Raw genomic sequence first — 20974 nt, forward strand, 5'->3', positions numbered from 1 at the left:
GTTGCAATGCTCTGTCAAGGAGTGGATGGGAATTTCTAAATCAAAACCCACTAACCTCAAACCACAACCAGGCTGTGTCAAACTTCAGAAACTACTCCGGGAGACTACATACCAGAACGTATGGTAATAATACTATAACTATTTGTAGCCTACTGCCAGGTTTGTCACGTTTGGAAAATTCATAGCACATTTCTGGCACATCATCTATTCAGAATAATGGTGATGAAGATGTATATATAAAAATGTATGTTTTTAATGGCCCTATTTATTTTATTGATGCAAGATAGTAAGTTAGCTAAATCTCCGTCATCAATCTGGGTGCCTCGGGTACAGATTAGGGCCCTGCAAAGCCAGCTGCTTGTCTTTTAATCCACTTATGCTCAAAGCCTTCAGAATTGATACAGAGACTTCAGACTTTTTAGTTGTGGGGGGGGGGGGTGTGGGTGTGCGCGTGCGCGCTCGTGTGTGTGCTTTACCGTCTCTAGCAGAGACCCTTTATTTCATTGGGAAAAAAACCACCCTGAAATGTTTTAAGATTTATGAAGTCGAAAGCATCCCTGACAACTTGTAAGGATTGTTTCACTACTTTCATTGCTTCAACATGAACTAATAACCCAAGGGAAGCTAAAACCTTCACTAGAATTTAAAGCTGGAGGCCTGAACCCCCAGGCCCCAACATCTGAAAGAGTTGCTAGGAGCCTGACAGGAGATTAGGACCAGGACAGAGCTGGGAAGTGGTAAATGAAGTCCATTGTGAGGGTGGTGAGAGAGGCGGCTGTTAGCTGGAACACTGGCAGGAAAGAAAAAGCCAGGTAAAGGGAAATTTCTGGCAAAGATGGCAGTGGTGGGGAAGTGAGGAGATGGGACTGCAGTAGGGCTGATTCTCCCTCAGGACGTTAAGTAGAGGCTGCTCCTGTGGAGTCCCTACCATTTGTTGCCTCCCTCTTTGCACCCACAATCCCAGGTACACAGTGTGACCCAGGGCACCTTGCTGTCACCCTGTGTCCGCCGAGCCTTCCAGCACTGCCTGCTCCACAGAGGATTCGAGAGCCCCGGCCCTCATGGATCACGTTCCCACATCCCAGATGAGTGGATGCCCAGTGTCTCCTGTGAATAGATGTTTCTAATTTCTAACTACATTTCTCTGGGCCCCCTGAAGTGCACAGCACCCTCTTACTGACCTCCATCCAAATGCTTCCCAGCCTCCATGAAGGCCTGTCCAAATAGTCTCTGTTTTTCTCAGGTCCTGAGTCAATCCACCTTATCATCGTGTGACTTTCATCATGGAAAGGTGACTCATTGCATCTTTCCATTTAACAATTCCGGACCTCTTGTTGTAGCCAATGCCCTGATGCCCTTCAGTGTCCTGATGCCCTTCAATGCCCTTGACAATGCAATGCAGTGTGGTGGGAAGATCACAGAGTTAAGGCCTGACTCAGCCACTTTCTAGCCCTATGACCATGAGCGATTTTTTAACCTTGCAGAGCCTCAGTTTGTTCATCTTCAAGATGGGACTAACAATGTATATTGTAGAAGATAATCTGAGGACTAAGGAGATCATGTATGTAAATTGTTAGCCCTGTAACAGTTATCTCACATCACCTTCCTCTCCCTGCCTTTGTCTTTTAACTCTGCTCCCCTCCTCACTCCTTCTCTCCTTACTATTTTATAATCTAAAGATCAAATTGCTTTGCCTTACGTAGCCTGGAGCTCTATTAAGAGATGACTAGAAGTACCTGTATAATTTGGGGAGTGAGGCCCAATGGCGCACCACTGTATCTGGCTGCCCCCTTTTTTTTAGGCAGGACCCCAAATTATGCCAGAGATATGACACTTGTAAGACTTTCCGTGAAGGCACATCACTTCATTCCTTGTCAAATGTTTAACTCCTCCCCAAAAGTCTAACTTAGATTCTAAGAGCTGTTGTCTCATTCACCATAAAAAAGTGCTTTATGTACGCCACTGAGTTCACCTTTGTGTTTAAAACTCCAGACTATATAATCCTAACTCTCTGTGACTGTCATCTGACTTTTCTTTCACTTGTAGAGTCAGGAAGCGAATAAAGGGAGGATGGTCCTTCACGCTTGCTGCACTTACATCCCACTTATTAAAGAGCACTGCTTTATTCCTAATTGAGACCAAGGCTTCCAGCTCCGGATGTTCTGGGGACTCATCTGTGGCCAGTCCTCCCCTGCTCTTTCAGCTTTCTCGCCATCACTCTCCCACAGAAACTCTTAACTAGAGGAGGAATGGTTGACTCATTGTTTGGCAAACACGCCTTGTAGCTTCCCACTCACGCATATCTGTGCACCAACATCACCTCCCCCCTCTACCTGTCAGTACGCTCCCACCATCATGGCCCAGGTGGGATCCTGTATTCCTCGTGAAGTCTGCGCTCCCTGAAAACACATCCTCTCTCCTCTGAACTCCTTTGGTGTTTCTAGCTGAGCTGTGCAGCCACACTGCCTGGTATCAGCTCTTTCTTATCTTGTTGGTCTGTTTTACAGTTTGACGTGATATGTGCAGACTTCGTCTCCCAGTTAGCCCACGAGGGTCTGGCGGACGGTGATCTTTTTTTCTCCCCACCCTGCCATCCCCAACGTAGCCCTGCACATAGTAGGTATTTCACACAACCCTGTTTCCATTCCAGTTATCCCACTGGTACCCTAATTGACCTTCACTTTCTCTTTCCACAATACAGAATATTTTTTAAATTTTGAATTCACTCTGGATCATTGGAAAGCCTCCTTCCTGTAGATTTGGTTTCAGATGTAACTTAATAAACATAATAATTATTCCTTCTTTTAGCCACTAATAAATCAACCCAAGAATATCATAAGTTGAGCATCCACGTTGTGTAGGGCACTGAGCCAAGTGCTTATATTAAAGATTACAGAAAACGTGGAAGGTGTGTTACGAAAGGGCAAGAATTCAGTTTTTTATGTGTGTGTGTGTGTGTGTGTGTGTGTGTGTGTGTACAAAATCACCCAACACCAAAAAGAATGTAAATAGTGCAAATATATATATAATGAAAAAGCATTAGGAGTTTACAGAAGAACCATTATAATGGATTGTGCTTAATAGGGGGAAATGTTTTGGAACAGGTGATTTGGACTCAAGTTTTGAAGAAAAAGAGGGGCTACAGGGTCCATAAGAGCAAAGCCCATGCTTATTTTTGGTCACTGTTATTTCCCCATCACTTACTGCAGTGCGTGGTCCAGCCAAATGCTGCAAAAAAAAAGAGTAAATCCCACGTGAAGAGACCAGATTATGTAAAAGAACAAGCAAGCTGTGCTTGGAAGCAGCAAATTTATTTTCCTGGGTGGAGCCAAGAGATCTCATGCAAAATGATGGAGAGGAAGCAGAGAAGGAAAATGATGAATGGCACTGAAGTCTTGCAGGAATTTTGGTTTAAACAGATAATAACAAACAATTATTCATTCATTCATTTATTCCACAAATACTTATTAAGCATCTACTATGTGCCAAAGTGAATGCTAAGACCTGAGGATTCTATGGTGAATAAAGACACACTCTCTGTCCTCAAGGATTGTGCAGCCTCCTCATCATACACTAGCAGGTGGTGGCGCATACTCAGGACTCTGATTCTTGTTATTCTGACAGCATCTAGCAAAGGAAGAAATCTGTCCAGTCTCCATCATAGATGGCTCTGGCAGAGAGCAGAAGCCTTAGTAAAGTGAGCTCCAGTGCAGAGTATGTCATGATAACAGATGATGTGAAGGCAGCAAGGAGGATTTAAAACTTAAGGAAGAACTTCCCCCTGGAAGGTTGTATGGGATTAGAGAACGGCCGATCGAGTAGCTGTAGAACCAGCCTGAGTTTATTTACGGGCTCCTGCTTGAGCCCAAGTGCATCAGTTTCCCTTGGCTTTGGCTTGGAATGATGAGGGCTAAGAGGATAAAACTCTTGAGTTAGAAAAAAAAATGTTTAGATTGATTTTTTTTCGTTGTCCAGATTAACTTGCTCTTTGATATATGTCTGTAGAGCGATGGCTGAAATCAATTTTATTGTACACCAAAAACAGAAATAATTTTTTTATTTAGGGACAAAGTCAGAGGGCGAGATGACACAGCAAATTAATTTTAGAGCAAATGTGGAAATGAAGCAGCCCTTGGAGCAGTACTTCCAGCAACAGTGTTTAATGAGAGGACATTGGTTGGTTTCTTCCTGAAATGTTATGAATTTTAAGATCACTGCCTGTTACTGGAATATCTTGGCCTCATTTTCCATTTATCTCATTTTTTTTCTTCTTTTTTTTAATTTTTTTTCTCCCCCAGGATGACGGCCTCCCAGAAAATGAACATCAGCTGTCAGTAGCGGGAAAGATAAAGAAGCATTTCAACACAGGCCCCAAACCGAACAGCACAGCAGCTGGAGTTTCTGTCATAGCAGTAAGCATCTGAAATATCCACCTATAACTTTTTCAAAGCAATCCACCTAAGAGACAGGCATTACTCAGGAGATTCCACCCAGAGACAGCAGAATGGGTCATTTCTTTAGACAGCTCGACCATTTAAAGCACTGGGGGAGGTCTGGGGCTTATACATATGATGTGTTTTTGCTGACCGTTTCCCTGGGAGTCACCTCATTATCCAACACCTCCAGGGTGCCTTGCAGTATATATTAATTTCATGATTTATTTCTTAAAGCAGAAAACCTCCCCCACACTGGACTGTGTGCCAATGCAAACTTCTGGGCTCCGAGAAAAAGAGTTCTTAGTGTCCTTTTGCCAGGACCTGGGAGGGAAGGGGAGCTGAGAGAGAGGACATGGCAGAGAGAGATTGGAACACTATAGATCTTTGTACGAGATTTAAATGAAAGCCAAAAACATGGCAGGACTCTTACCCAGTGAGATTTTCAGTGAAACTGAATTGCCTTGAACATCCAAAGGAATCATGATTTCTTGCTCCTTAGACATTTCTGTTTTTCAAAGAGGAGAGTCTTTTAACATTTACCATTTTGTTGATGTGCCTGCATGAAGATTTTTTTCCTGTTCCATACATGCAGACATACACTACATGCAATTTGATAGCAGCTCTAGGCAAAGATTAAATTGGGCAGAGAAATAAGGGAACCTCATAACTTTCCAGTGTCATATTGTAGAGTAAATATATTCAAGTCCTGGATTACTAGAGTTTTTAATAATTTCCTCTTTTTTTCAGAGTACGTAAATTTTCACAGCATATTCAATGTGAAATCATTTAAGCTGTTTTTTTTTTTTGAAACAAAGAACTTAGACACTATGATGTCGAATTTTTTAAAGTATTTATGCTACTAAACATACGTCATACTTGTCAGCAATCCTGAATATTTGACTACTTCTACGGGTGTTTTCTTTTCTTTCTCTTTTTCTTTTGTGGTTGTGCTAGAACTCCAGATAAAGCAAGAGATAAATCAGTGACCTATGTGATACAACCAGTCCCAGACCTGGGTTACTAAATATTTGACAGGAGCTTCCATAGTTTGCAGGTGGCACGAATGCATGCATATACTTTCCCGGATTATCTGCATTTCATGTTTTCTGATTGAACCCTTTCAGCAGGGAGTTTACAGGAGTATGAGTCACGGGCTCAGGAGTCCGCTGACAGCGCTAAATAGAATGCATACCCTTCCCCGACGCTCCTCAGCGCTGCTGGGGAGTTAACACTGCAAGTTGTGCTTCTGGCCCCCTTTCTCTTTAGTTCTTTCTAAGGAAACTGAGTGTGGAAGCACAGTGTCCTTCCTGCCTTCATCCATCGTCAGCGTTCTCTGTTATCAGCTAATATTCAGTCAGTAATTTTTGAAAGTAACAATTTACGGTGCTTCTCAGAGAAACCAGCCATTCTATCCTGTGTTTTCATCATTCATTCAAGACATATGTCTATTCCAAAACATTTTGCTTCCACAATTTTCTTCTGGAATGGACTGCCAGCACACTTGTCCATGAAAAGAACTGCTTTTCTGCTCCTGTTGAGGGCTTACAACTGCTAGAGAGGATGCTTTTTCCCACCTCTGTCATTTTGGGTTTTGTTTTTGTTTTTTTCTGGTCTTTTCTTTTAATTAGTCTTTGGTTAAGTTTGCCTTGGTTGCTCAAGAATGCTTTGTTTACAGTATTATGGGAGTCTTATAATGACTGAGAGCAGGACCTACAGGAGAATCCTCTAATGGACAGATAACACAGATGGGAAGGGAAATCCTACTTTAATCAAACCTGGATAAATTTTGAAACCTAATGCATATGAGTTTATTAAAACTTCATATGAGTTTATTAAAACTTCATCTAAGTAGATCTCAAACACAAAAACAAACAAACAAAAAACTTCATTTAGCATTTGAAGATGAAAGGTCCAACTGATTTTTTTTTTCTAAATATCATGACTGGGCCATTTTGAATGCAATTTAACATCAGTGTCTCAGTTCATCACTAACATGTTTCCATGGAGACTGTACCAACTGGTAATATAAATTGTAAAATGGGCTGTGTGATGCTGAGTAGTACGTTAGTTGCAAGCTTACTTAATCTCTTTATTCACTACAGAGTTTTGAAAAAAAATCATCAACTAACTTAGACTCAAAATAATTGACTTTTTGGAGAAATATCTGAAAAAGTGCCTTGTCAATTCTAAAGCACAATTCACATGTTGACCACTGTCATTAATATTTCAAACATGAAAGAGAATATGGCTGTAAATTTCAGGGGGTATTGCAGGAGAAAAGCTGGCCTGCCGTCATATATGCATTTATGCATCTTCTCCAGAATGCTTTTCCCTCATAAATGTCCACACCTCCATAAGAACCTGGGGTAGGTCACCAGGTGCAGGGTGGGGCTGGGACTTAGAAAGGAGCCAGTTTGGCTGCCTTTGTTATTAACTTTCAAAATAGCACCAGATAAGTCAATGTATACTCCATAACCATGTTCCCATTCTTAACGTGCAAAGAATTAGACTCCGGATCATCACAAGATAAAGGAGCCCTGGCATTAAATAATATCCCAACTCAGACTAAAGTATAATTGCAAAGGAACAATATTGTGCTGTGAGGCAGAATGTAAGTGAGAGGTATAAAGAACAGCTTTCCTAAATGGTGCATTCTATAAAGATCATTTGACAATTTAATAAAGGAATATAATTACTGATTCACCCACGTGATAGAAATTTCTATAATTAGTATAATGACCTCTATTTGATAGATATAGGAAAGAAAACTGATTTCAGCATAGATTTCATTCAGACAGATTTTTTTCCTATAGGCATGTATGATTTCCCTAGAGGCCATCAAATGATGTATTTTATTTTAAACTGCCTCTATTATAGGACTACTTTTTTGGAAATTATATACACCCTTTAAAATTAACATATATATATTTTTTATATATATATACTATTTAGAATGTAGTAGCAATCAGCTTGTTTTTTCAGGAAATCGACAATTAAATTGTTGGTCTTTGACCGGTAATTCTCTTTCCTTAGTTAGAAACCTCACTATCTGCTCATAAAAGAATTCATAACACTTTTTCTTTCTCAGAGTGACAAAGGAAAAAAGAGCATACTGTCATGGCAAACAGACTGTCGTCACAGGTGTAATTTATGACATGAGCGTAGTTTAACATGCATTCGTGGTTCTGAACCTTAATGTTTTCTGTTCATGTTGTCATTTTTTTCTTCTCTGCCTCCCACCCCCTACATTATTAAGACCAAAGAGAGGACAAATGATAACTTTATATTAAGGTCCTCGAGTTAGCTGGGAGAGTAATTACCAGCTGGAGGCTCACGGGGATCACAGGGCCCTTCTCAAAGGAGAAAAGGTGTGTGACATTTAGGTCAGGCGGCGTGATTAGGTGGAAACCCATGGCTGTCCTTTAACTGCAATTTCTGCCTCCATTGTTCCTCCACTATCTTTCCCAGTAGTTGGGGGATTAAAACAAAACCAAACAAAACCAAAGAAACCCACAACAGAACAGAGAAAGGGAAACAAAAGGTTATTAAAATGCAATTTATAGACATAAAATGGAATTAGAGATGACATTTTAACGGTGGACTTCTTGAGAGCCGAAGGAGGGGAGGGAGGCGTTATTAGATTTGCTCAGCTTGATGAAGAACGGATGACTCAGATGTCAGTTCCAATTTATTTTTCCTCATTTAATGCTGTTTATTATTTTAAGCGATAATTTTCCTAATGCTGTCAAGTTCTTCTTTTGCATTTTGCTCATGCAAATAGGGCATTTCAGTCTAAATGAACAAATCCTTATTAATCAGTGTGCACATAATTGTGATAGTGGAAGATTCACTCTAAAGCGAGAGACCTCTGCACTGGGGCATTCCCAAATGTGGTGCTATGGGACACTTTGCCTGTAGATGGCAATAGAGAGCCAGTTACTGAGTAGGCATCCCTGGGCTGAAACAGAAATGCAGGCCTTCATCTTCCTAATAGCAAGTGTACTTAAATTTTTTTTTTCCTAAGTAAAACGAACTGTCCATTTTTAAAAAAATTAAAACCCCATATTGCTGTTCTGTGAACACTGGGATAGCCTAGTTTTTATTCAGAATACCAAATCTTCTGAGCAGATTTTAGTTTAAACGACTGGTGCCCCGGCATGTTTTTGAAATGCCTTTGTGAATTTCGTAGTAGAAACTGTCATCAGCATCATGCCAGTACCACACCTGAAAGCACTCATGAGCCTCTCCAGAAAGAAAGGTGGTCAACTTGCATCCTCTCATGGGCAGAATGAGGGAGTGGGCATACGGCATGATTACTGTTTCTCAAATTTGGAGTTTGAATCTTTTATTCCTAGGTAGCCAAAGGCCAACAATTTATTTCAGGAGGAACAACTTTGAGAACTTACCCTGTCTTCTATTTATTACACCTTTTGTTAATCATAAGCACTTAACTGTACATATGCATTTTTAATATACAGTGAAAATCATTTTTCATTTTATTTTGTATATTTTCTTGGAGAAAATTTACTGTTTTATATCTTTTTAGTTCAGAAATGTAACTGACTCACCTTTAAGAGTAGCTCTGCTTTTGAAGATTAACTCTTAAAGAAATCCAAATTGCTGTGATTTGTGGGGATTCAAAACTTGATTCTTTTCGTCTTTCATTTCATATTTATGAAAGGCCTCAAATTTAAGCTTGATGGGGTAAGATTCTGGGGGGGGGGGATCCAATCTGCTTTCTCTTAGGTGGCCAAAGCTGATTTCGGCACTTTAAAGCATTTTCCATTGCTTTAGATTATGAAGAGGTGTTTATATCTTTTGAAATTGAGAGGATTTTATTAAATGTGCATTCAAAAACTTGTTTGACAAATTAGATCTTTTCTAACAAATTGGCCTCCGAGATACTCATGAGGGATTAGTGTCTTTTCTCGCCTTTTAATTTTCAATGTGCAGATTTAGGATATTAGCTAGTCACCCTGCAGAAGAGGCATCGTGACTCTATATCCATACATAGCCAGTGAAGAACAGCTTGGTCTGGAGTCGTAATCCTTTAGCATAATGTCGATCCACTGAGTTGCCCCCGTTTCTCTCTGCTCAGCTGGACCACGGGTTTACCATCAAGAGATCAGGGTCTTTGGACTACTACCAACAACCAGGAATGTATTGGATAAGGTATGAGATGGTGCAGCTCAAGTCAGTGTTTCCATGGCAACGTGCTGGCAGTCTCCATTAACCAGTTCCTTCAGTGGATAAACATGCTTTTGATTTGTTATCCAGTCCATATGCTGCTTTATCAGTTTCGTTTTAATCTTGATTGAGATGCCACACCCCCTCATTCCTTTTTTTCACCCCATTATTCACACTGACATTTGCCAGCTTTCTTTCCATTGCACATGCTTAGTATCAATTTTCCTTACAGTTAAAAGGACAGTATATTTAGTGTTAATGTCAAAGCATTTTCCTGATGTTGCTAATTAAAGCAATGATTTGTAGTGCTCTTTTGTCCCTTAACAAATGAAAGAACAATAGTACCTTAGTATATGTTCTATAGAAGTATATACTGTCATTTTAAAAATCATCAAGCCCGACCTTGACCTTAGTAGATGGATGAAACAATGCATTTACACCTTAGTCATAGAAGCTCCTCTGAGCACAGTGAGCCATAGAATGCATTGTGTGTGTTGGTAAGCTTGTGTTTTCAAATTCTCCACCTTTTTGTTTCGTTTTGTTTTTGTTTTATTGTTACCTCTCTCCCCCTGGAATTCCCTTTATGTACTAGCTATTGCATGAACTTATTTTTTTGATATTTTGTAACTGTCAGATTACTTAGCTGGCTTATCTGCTCAAGCAAAAGGGACTATGGGACGTATCGATTTTTTTTAACTGGGTTGAGAATTCTAGCCAATCATTTCCTATTCGAGTCAACTGCCCTGGCATTTCCTTCACAGGGCATTGTTTGTGTCTCTTTAAGTTATCCACAGGCAGGATGAGTTTTGATGATTTGAGAAGTGAACTCTGAGAAGTCCTAGGCAAGTTTTCTCCTCCATCTTAATGTTTCTGAAATAATCTCCAGGTAAAGCTCCATATCTTAGCCTTTGCTAAGAAAAAATTTCACTGGGTTTGGCATTTCTCCCAAATGATGGTGCCTTATGCTGTTTCATGGAATAAATCAAGTTGTTAAAAAAGAAAAAAGGCAAAAAAGAATTATATGTATATATAATTCTAATATATTATATAGAATGTATTATATAATTATGTAATATATAATATTTATATATATAAAATATTTTAACCCCCAATTATTACTCTTAATTTTTTTCTATAATTATACACTAACCAAAGGACTTAGAGAAGCAGAAAAGGCCACGCTTTGACAAACTATCCAAATATCTAAGATCATGATAATTTCTAAGCCTGCTAAAAGCAAGAAAATACCCAAATTTCAATAAATATCAGTTTTACATAGAAGGCTGTTTTTATCTTCTGGATGGATCTGCATGCAAGAGTGCACACCCACCTTTTCATTTACCTTAAGTGAATAGCTTTATAGATGCAGAAAGAACTTTATTTTTAACGTTTGGCGGCGGGGCTGGGGGGGGTAAATCAATCATGACTTGCCTTTGTGCAGACTCTTTTTAAGTGGAAGATGATCCACCCATCTTTTACTCTTTCCTGAAAAATAATATACGTTCTGAAGAGTGCACATGGGTGTACATCTCAACGCATTTTCACAAACTGAGCACCTTCTGTAAGCAGCACCCAGATCGGGCACAGAACATCTCGAGTGCCCCCAGAGGACCCCCACCCCCAGGGCCCTTCCAGGAGGGTCACGTAGCCCCGAGGGTAAACGCTGACCCGGAGTATCTCTGCATTAATTAGCTTTGCCTGGTTTTGTTCTTTCTATAAATTGAATCATACTCCATCCATTTTTAATTGTCTCCTAACCTCAGGCATATTAATCAAACATATATGAGTATAGTTGATATACAATTAAAAATAGGCATCAAATGTCTAATTACAGTTGTGCATATTTGTATAACACAAATTATACACATAAATTAATTTCAAAAAACCTCCAGAAAATTGTATTATTAAATTTGTGAGCTTAGGGGTGAGTGCAAAACACCAAAAAAACACAATAATTAATAAATGTAGCCAAGTATAAAAAGGCCATTTGACTAAAATCCTAGCGATAGTTCCCATCAGCAGACAAAATGACACATCCCTGAATAACGGGCAGGAGCAGATGGGAGATAATCTCTTTTTTCTTCCACACATAAACTGCTCTGTTTTCCAGCTGGGGGCAGTAACAGCAATGTTTATAGTTAATGCTGTACTAAACAGCGCACCCAGTATGTAAAGCTAAATTGGAGAAATGATGCTAAAAACTCATCGGCCTATATGCTTAATTAGGAAGTTTTATAATGCCATTTAGCCCCGGAACGAACACACGCTCCTCACTGATTGCAAATGCTTGCCTTTCATCTCCACGGAAGTGGGAGCATTTGTCTAACCATGGTGGCAGCCAACTTTCTAATATAAACAATCATTGTGGGCGAAACATCCCCGCTCCCGATGGTTGTGTTTACATGTGCTCGTGGCTGTTTTCACTGCTTCTGAGCAGAACACTTGGGAGACGAGCTTGCATTTTGTAAAGCAGCTCACATCAGGGCAGGGGCTGGGGAAACGTCTCTTCGGGGTGCCCAGAATTGGCATGTCCCTCTTAGTAGGCTTTTTGGTAATGGTGGGGAAATGGTGGGGCGGGGGGGTTGTTCCTCCTCCTCTCATTCGTTCTCCTGCCTCGAACACAGAGATGCTTCCAAGCTGTAGCCAGGGGAGCAACATCCTGCATGGCTTCTTTTTCCAGGAGACCTTGCTCCTGCCCCCCAGAGTCTGGGGGTCACCCTCTTCCAGGAACGAGCTGCCTGGGCCATTCCACACACTCACACGCATTCCTGACTCTCTCAAGTGAAGCTGTCTCCATGGCAGGTGTTGTGCCCAGCAACACATGGAGAAGAATTCCTGCATCTTCTGCACCCAGAACAAGGCAACAGCCAGAACCTGATTAAATGAAACACATATCAAAACAAGACATACGCTAAGAACACCAAATAAGATAACACAAAACGCGAAGGTGAGCTAGGACAAAAGGGGGGTTGAGTTCCAGGCGTGGCGTGACTCCTGTGCACACTGGATTCGAGTGCGGTCCTGAAACAGTGAGTAATGAGGCAGAGCCGCGGCAGCCACATGTGCGCAGCCCTTGCAAAGCTATTAAATGCTGTCGTGCTCAGGTGTTAAAAGAAAGGGGGTCAGTTAAATGCATCTTGCTTGGCATAGGTTTCAAAGACTGGTTCCCACAAAAGCCAGAGAGGAACCCCCCCGCCCCCCGCCACATGGTGTGTGGAGGGTTCCAAAGGCACACAGCAAGTTGCAATGCGCAGGTTGCTTTGGGGAAGGTGGCCTTGGCCTTGCTCTACCATTGAGAAAAGTACCACCCCACCCCACCCCCCCCACCCCCACCCCCGCCCCTGCCCCAATGAGTGTCAAAAGTGCTGCAGGAAGGAAGGGCAGGGACCTCTGTTCTAGTAAGGGATTAACCGCCCTCCCCGACCCAGGCCTGAGCCGTCCTCTGTAGCAGAACGTTTAACACATAGAAAAGGCATATAGATTTAAGCTTCAAAACCACCCAAACTGTGATTACAGAGAAAAATATTGGTAAGGTATGAAGTTTGGTTTTGCAGCTGTCCCGTGATGCTAAAAAGTGAGTTATTGGCCAGGAGGCTCAAAAGCTGGGCAACAGTACTTTGTATGTATTTTAGTTCCACAAATAGTCATCAAGAGACACACAGGGCTAGTGAGATATCTGTGTTATTTTACCAAGTCAAAAGGTTGCTCGCTGTTTGAGATTTTATTGTATTCTGTTTCATTTTCAGAGACCCCTAAGAGTGGATCCTGACAATATATACATTTGTCTTTTTAAAACTTAACGTACTTGTTATTAGAAACGAGAAATTTTCATGGCATTTCTGATTGGGTGTAAACTGAAGAGAAATTGTATGCTTTCCTGAGATTCCTGGTGATTCGGTATTACGGAAAATGCTGTGCTATCGTATTTATTTTAATCTTGCTTCAGAACCTCTCTCCCTCTTTATGATTTAAAAAAAAAATCTACACTTTTCTACTTATTATTTCCTGCCATACTTTGACTCCGTCTGTTCCCCAGTGATGTTCGCAGATAGGATGTGGATTTTATCAGGTATAAATGTGTAGGAAAGAGGAACCATAAAGAACTTAACCATAAGTATTGACACACTGTTATCTGGTTAAGAAAGAGTGTAAATATCCATATTCTAAAGTCAAACAATTCTCAAATATTGGGTTGGCCAAAAAGTTTGTTCAGCTTTTTCCGTAACAGCTTACAGAAAAAAACCTGAATGAACTTTTTGGCTCACCCAATACATGTCAAACACACGACACTTCTAGAAACTAAAAAGTCTTGAAAATTGAGATGAAACAAACCTGAGTAAAGATGGGCAGCTCCGCGCATGGAGAGTTGCAGGGAGAGTTTGTGGCTTTGGTGTCAGGAAGCCCTGGTTTGGGATCCAGCCTGCCCTGCTTCCTTGTGTTGTGACCTTGTGCAAGGTTCCTTCTCTGATTTTCAGTTTCCCCACCTATAAAAATGAGACAAGTATTATCAACCTTCCAAATCTGTGGTGAGAATTAAATGAGCTGCCTGTGCAAAAGTGCCTTCACAAAGGAGGAACCCAGAAAAGACTGTTCCAAGAGAAAATCATCCACTCCACAAGAGAAACATTTTCCTGAGAAAACTCAATCTCTTTCCAGATCAAAGCATTTGCTATTAAAGTAGAACCATGACTTTTGATGCTCTGATTGGGATAAACTGTTGAATAACTAATATGTTAGATTATTCATGAATTGGGGGCATTAAATTTTACTTAAAGTAGTCTATAGCCCCAAATCCTGAGGAAGTATAAGTTTAAAAAGTTATCCTCTAGGGTAGAGATTGGCAAATTACAGCCAATTGGCCAAATCTAGCTCACTGCCTGGTTTTGTAAATAAAGTTTCATTAGAACACAGCCACACCCATTCATTTATAAATTACCTATGGCCAGTTCTACTCTACAAGGGCAGAGCTGAGCAGTTGTGTCAGAGAACCATATAACCTGCAAAGCCTAAAGTATTGATTATTTGGCCTTTCCAGAAAGAGTTTTTCATCTCCTGTTCTAGTGGAAAGATGTTTCTAAATTAAAAGGCACCACCTGGTGGGCTTGTTAAAAACTGTATCACCACCACCTAGTGGAACGCCTGGCCCATAGTAGGTATCTCAATAAATATTTATTAAATTAATGATTAAGTGAGCTTTCCAAGGAAGGGACAGTTAACACAGAGAAACCTTGATTATGAGGATAAATGTGTTTTTTAGAGCCTGGGGTAAATGAGAGTTTGGAGAATCAAATCACATATTAGATGCTCTACAATAGCATCCCACTATAGCAACCCAAGAGTAAGCCTTTGGCAGAGCCAAAGAAATTGTTTTTGTAATAAAACAAGTTACCCCTTAATTTACCTGCTTAGTAAGTTCTAAATTGTCATAGAATTTCTTAGTTTACTTGCGTGATGAAGGAGAAACAACATGGCAGCTCAGCTTAGCTTCTGCTATGAGAAAATCAGGGGCCTTGGGCAGAGGAAGCACATGAATTTTGTCCTCCAGAAGCCTGAGCTCAGCAAGTGGCTATCATTTTAACCCTCTGATGGGAGGCCACCAGCAAGCCTCTGCAGAGCTGGACCAATGTGGGATTCTATTAAGAACCAGATGAGAAGGAGGAGCCTATATATGTGAAGTAGTTGGGGAAGTGTGGGACAGCCCTGCCCTGGGAAATGAGGAATCACATTTAAGGGACTGGCACCTAGAAAGGAGCTTTGAAGGCTGCTGGTTTCATTCCATGAAGCCTCCTTTTGCCATTTAACTGGTCATCTTGACTTTAGGGAAATACCATGTCTTAGATCCAGATATTGTACAGTTCCTGGCGAGACCCCAAAAGGCTATTAAAGCAAAACAAGACAGGACCATGATAAGCATGACAGCAAGGCAAAAAAAAAAAAAAAAAAAAAAGTGAGAAGGGTGGATATTTCAATTGAGGTGTCAGTTTAATTTTACTAGCAAGCAAAACATTTCCAAAGTGGCAAGCAAATCGTAACTCAGTCTCTAAAGAGTAAGGGTGAGCAAAGGAGAGGGTTCCTGAGATTAATGCCGCAACAGCTGCATCCCTGGCTCAGTCTCCTAGGTAGTATGAATAATGGATGGGCTCAAAGGCAACATGCATGATAATGTTCTTTTATTAATGAAATGAAGACTGTTTGGGATGGCTGGCAATAAATTAAGAAAAGCGAAAAAGGAAAAAGTCACCGTTTGCCGCTGAAAAATGCAGTTTCTTAAATCCAATAATTACTGCCATGACAGAAGACATCGCCTCTGAACTTAAATGAGGTGCATCTCTTGTGGGCCCTGCCCGTAGTGCAGAACAGAAACATTTTTGATCCATAGACTGGAAGGCCTCTTGTTTACTAAGAGAAAAGCATAACCCATTTTGGTACGCAGATGGTGATATTAAGCATTTTTGTGGTATTTCATAGGTGGAAGTTTCCCTAGGGGTGAGGCACTGTACCTCCCCTCAGTCTACAGACTGGGAAATGGCTCAATGTGGTTAGGAAACGTGTCCAAGGTCACGTAATCAGCTGAGCTAGGACAAAAAGCTGGTTCTCCTAACTTCCCCCTGCTGCTGCTACCGAGAGGATTAAGCTAAAGCTACCAGACAAGGCAAGCATTACACAGATGTGGGTGACTCAGACTGGCAAAAACAAAGTAATGCTCCAGTTCATATTCTCACGTCATTCCTGACCTGCCTCCGTGCTGTATTTTTCCTTTAACATTGCGAAGATAGGCCAGATGGGTACACCCTAGGTATTTATGCTGATTTCCAAATTTAATGTCTGAAACAAGGATTTAAAATATCTGAGTACTGTGTGGGGGATAGTGTCATTTTATTGTAACAGAAGAAGCCAATGGCCAAGTTCATTAGAGGTGTCTGTTGTCAGGGTAAATTTCCTGGCTATTAAGAGAGCACTCTCTCTTACGTGTGCATGCCTGGTGTTAGGGCAGGCACCAAAACATGATGTATATGAATTTCTCCAAGAGCTCCAACTGCTATGTGTGTCACCCCCTGAGTTGCTGAGATAACTGGCATGATTTTACCATTCTTTGGTTTTCACACTTCATCTAGCAGCTCCTGAGGACACTGATCACCAAGGGCTTGCAGTCTGAGGTAGGGATATGCGATGTTTCTTCCATGTAGAACAGGTTTCTGTTAGTTTCTCCGTATCGTTTTATTTGGTCAGTTATTTGTTCTCTTTATCAGGCTCCCCTAGTCCACTGTTAGCCGTACCCCCGCATATGATATAGCCGTTGTTATTAGGTACATATTTTAAATAACTAGATTAGAACTTCTTATTTGGTTACTACTGGTCAACTCCAGAATCTCAAGAGATTTCTTGCTCATCTCTAACCTGTGAGAATTAGCACCAAAATGTGATAATGCAGGCTTAAGAGTCTCTTACGATCTCTTAATGAAGTGATGACTTACTGAGGAAACACTTGGGAATTCTACTGCAAGTCCATTCATGTCTGTTCCACAAAGCTGCAAACCATGAGCAAAATAACTAATAAAATAATAAATCTGTGAGGAAGTCTTAACTTTTAATGGAAATCAAGGCTTAGGACCACCTTACCTTATAAAGATAGACATTAGGGAAGAGAGGCTGTTTCCTTGATATCTGGGAAATTTTTGTGATTGAGAAAGAGGAAGGCAGTCTTTCAGAAATGGTTGAAAGGGCCTTGAATTTAAATCTCTGATGCAGCAATTCAGAGGGAAAGTTATGTTTTGAATGTTTTCCAGGGAGAAAATTATCAGTTGAATAATATGTTTTTATAGCAATATTTAAAAACTATGTATTGGCATATCATTCTATTTCTTTGTTGAATTCATCTGTCTTGAACTACATGTGGGGGCTACAGAGGTCAACTGTAAAATTTTAACTGCGCAGATTTTAGGGGCAAATTAATTTTGTAGCTACACTTAAAATTCTAAAGATATCACATGACAGTGCTTAATGTGATAAGAAATTGGACCACAATAAATGGTTATTGAGTAGATAAATACATAAGAGATTATTAACATTATCTGATGTAAGCATTTGATCACATCTAAAACAAACTGCATTCTTAAATATTGACTCATAATACCTTTAATTTCTTACTCTTTTATATTATAGAGTTGTTTGGGGTTCTTTTTTTTTTTTTTGTCGTTATTCAGAAAGTACATAATCGCCTAAAATAATCTAATTCTGTATTAACTAAGAAATATTTAATATGTCCCTTATATGTGTGCCACAGTTGGGCAGGCATTCTGGAAAATGTGAAGAAGTTTCAGATCCTCCCTAGAACAGCTTGCATGGGATTTGGGAAATATGCACAGAAAAGGTAATAGGCTTTGTGTGCAGTAAGTGTCAAAAGTTTAGTCAATACTTGCCTGAGGAATTTAGAAAGAAAAAGTGTGGTGCAGAAAGTAAAATCTGATCAAATCTTGGAAAATAGAGAAATGTGAGTGGGCAGGAAGTGGGAGACGTAATGTCAGATTGGTGAACAGCATAAGCTAGTATGCAGAGGTGGGTGTGATTTCAGTCCCTTCAGAGAGATATCAGTTAGGACTGTCTGGATCACAGGTGAAGAAAACCCAAACCAAACTGGCTTTCAGCAAAAAGGAGAAATATGATTTTATATAATCTGAGAGGTCCAAAAGTTGGGTCTAGCTTCAGTGATGAGTGGATTCAGCACTCAGTACCACTTGGTTTCTTTCCATCCTTCCACCCTGCCTCCCTGCGATGGCTTTAGTCTGGAGCTTCACATGGTACCAGGATGTGGGAAGCAGCTCCAGGCTTGCCAGACTCTCAGTTGGGATTCACTGAGAATGTGAAGTCTCAGTGAAAGTCTCCTCATGTCCTAGAACTGGGTCAGGTGCCCAACCTGAACCAATCATCGGTAATGGGGGACGTGGTCAGCACAAGCTTGCTTCTGGGTCACAAGTCCATCCTCACCCCACCCTCAGAGATGGGGGTGGGGTCCCCTTCAGTGGAGCCACAGATTATGGGAGCAGGGGATTTCCAAAGGGTAACCGAGGTATGGTTAACCGTAAGCTGGGTAAGCGGATGCTGTGTCCTCTAATGGGGACACGAAGTCTGCTGATGCCACAGGATCATTTTGAGTAATAACAGGAACTAGACCCTGGAAATCTTTATTGTACGTGAATTGTAACTGTTAGGACAAGGAGTTGGACTTTATGAGGAATTGTAAATAAATCAGACCTGGGTATAATTGACCTGTCAGCTGTGTACAGGACGGGCTGGGGGTTGGGTGCTCTGGAGGAAAATAATGTAACCTCTGTCGTACTTTCTCATATTTCTAAAGCCACAACGTTTGGAGAGTATCTCCTGTGTGGTGTGAGCTGCGGCGAACACAGATAGGATGCCCAGACTTGATCTCGCCCTCCACAGAGTCTACAACATAGCAGGGAAGACAGCGCATCAGAGTCAGTTACATTGCAGGCAGGACGCACAGTGATAGCTGTACTGGGCTTCATGGGAACACGGAGGAGTTCTTAAAATGAACCACAGTCCACAGAGCCAGAAGCAGAGTGAGCAGGCACCCCGGGAGGAGAGGCCTGTGGACAGTGGCGCCTTCTCGATCATCTCTGAGAGCAAGTCTGTTGGGAGCCCTAAGCATTGCTTGTGCAGCCTTTGAGAATATTGCGAGGACCTGCGTGGGTCAGGAGCTGCCTGTCTGTCGTGAGACCCAGGTCTCCCTAGGAGTTTATAGGCCCAGAATGGGATTGTACATGCAGTAGAGCCCAGCTTGCTGCCCCTGAGAGAGTTCTCAGGTCATCAGTGTGGGAAAGCCCTGGCCTGTTGGCCTTTGATGCTGCCTGTGCTCCATGTCTCCTCCCCAGCTCACCCTGGCTGGGATTGGAGGAGGGAGCCACTGGAGTGCCACGGCCCCTTTGAGTTCTGTTTCAACAGACTTTAGAGTAAATCGGAAGAAACTGCCTGGGCCTTGCAGGGAAGGAGAACTGGATTCTGTTCCCAGTCAGTGATGTGATATGGGCAAGTCTCTCCACATACCTGGGCCTCAGTTTCCCTGCCTGTAAAGGCAAGGCCCTGGGCAAAGAATGCTTAATAAATGCTCCTTCAATGCTCAGCGTCTACACATCCAACAGAAACAACCGTCACACCCTTTTCCATGACCTGTGATCATGACGTGCTGTTTCCCAAAATAGCTGCTGTGAAGTTACTGGTGGTGAATCAGCACAACTGAAAGCCCAGGAGCATTTTAGCAGAGGGCCCATCAACAAAGGCCAGCATTTAAAATTGCTAACCAGAGAAACTGGCAGGAGTGGCCAGAACTGATCACTTAATGGAACACAGGAAGGGCTGTCCAGGCAGAGAGACGAGTAAGGAAGAGAGTGTGATTGCCCGTATGAGCATTTAGAAAAATGAATGTGAAAATAAGGGTGATGGGGCCATCCAAGCCCATGAGTGCCACCAGCCGCTGCATAAACAGTTTTGGTGGAGAAATGGCCTATTTCAGTGGTGACAGCCAAGGGCATGACTTGGAGTAAGTGAGTCAATTATGGGGAGATGAGGTAAATATGGAGAAGGTGCCAGTGAGAGTAGGCAGGGAGGGAAAGTACTCTGAGCTAAGTTCTAATGTGAGTTTTGTTTTACATTATTTTCCTCTGACCTGCAATTCCTTCATTTTAAAACAATATCTTACATTATAAAGAAAACAAACAAAAAAACACACCACCTTCCATTTCTAGGAGTCTTCGCCATTTCAAAAGCATTTGCGCATCCATTTTTACCTTTAGCAACTCTGGAGGGTGGGAGGGCAATAGCCCTGCTCCTTATTTAACTGAGAACTCAACGAATGGTTCCCGTGGCCAGCAGTGGACAGAACAAGACTCAGAATTTCTGACTACAAACCCGACACGCAATTTTCTCCCTGACACAGAGAACCTTGGTCCACTAGTCAGTATTAGTCCCATGCCAGTGACTGTTTTCTTTCTCAAGAAGGTAGAAGTAGAAATATTTTTTATGACCAAGAGAAGAGTTTATATTACTCTTGGACTAACTACAGAGTGGTTTTTATGTAACTCAGACTAAATAGACGCCTGTTTTTTATGTTCAACTCTACACAAACAGAACATTTTCATTTTGCTTTGAAAGCAAAATACCATGTGTTGTAACTTTACAATGTTTTAAATAAAGTTAGGAATTTGGGTTTGTGATGTTGAAAAATATCATAAAATCGGTGGGTATAAGACCAAGAATTGTGTATGTGAGGGTCCTTAAAAATTCGACATATCGAAGAATCAAAGGTATACAGTTCGAAACACCAGTTATTGAAT

The 20974-nt window shown here is 41.3% G+C and overlaps 1 protein-coding gene across 2 annotated transcripts in view; it reads left to right on the top strand.

Moving 5' to 3' along the window:
* Positions 1 to 20974, top strand: part of DCLK1 (doublecortin like kinase 1) — a 324120-nt gene that overhangs the window by 297737 nt on the left and 5409 nt on the right. For both annotated transcript variants that reach the window (XM_057707600.1, XM_057707601.1), the window contains exon 16: positions 4299 to 4412. In XM_057707600.1, coding sequence (XP_057563583.1) covers positions 4299 to 4412 — 114 coding nt within the window. The remainder of the gene's footprint in view (positions 1 to 4298; positions 4413 to 20974) is intronic.

The sequence above is a fragment of the Hippopotamus amphibius genome, chromosome 14, assembly GCF_030028045.1.
Source record: "Hippopotamus amphibius kiboko isolate mHipAmp2 chromosome 14, mHipAmp2.hap2, whole genome shotgun sequence".
In the NCBI taxonomy this organism is placed as follows: Eukaryota; Metazoa; Chordata; class Mammalia; order Artiodactyla; family Hippopotamidae; genus Hippopotamus; species Hippopotamus amphibius.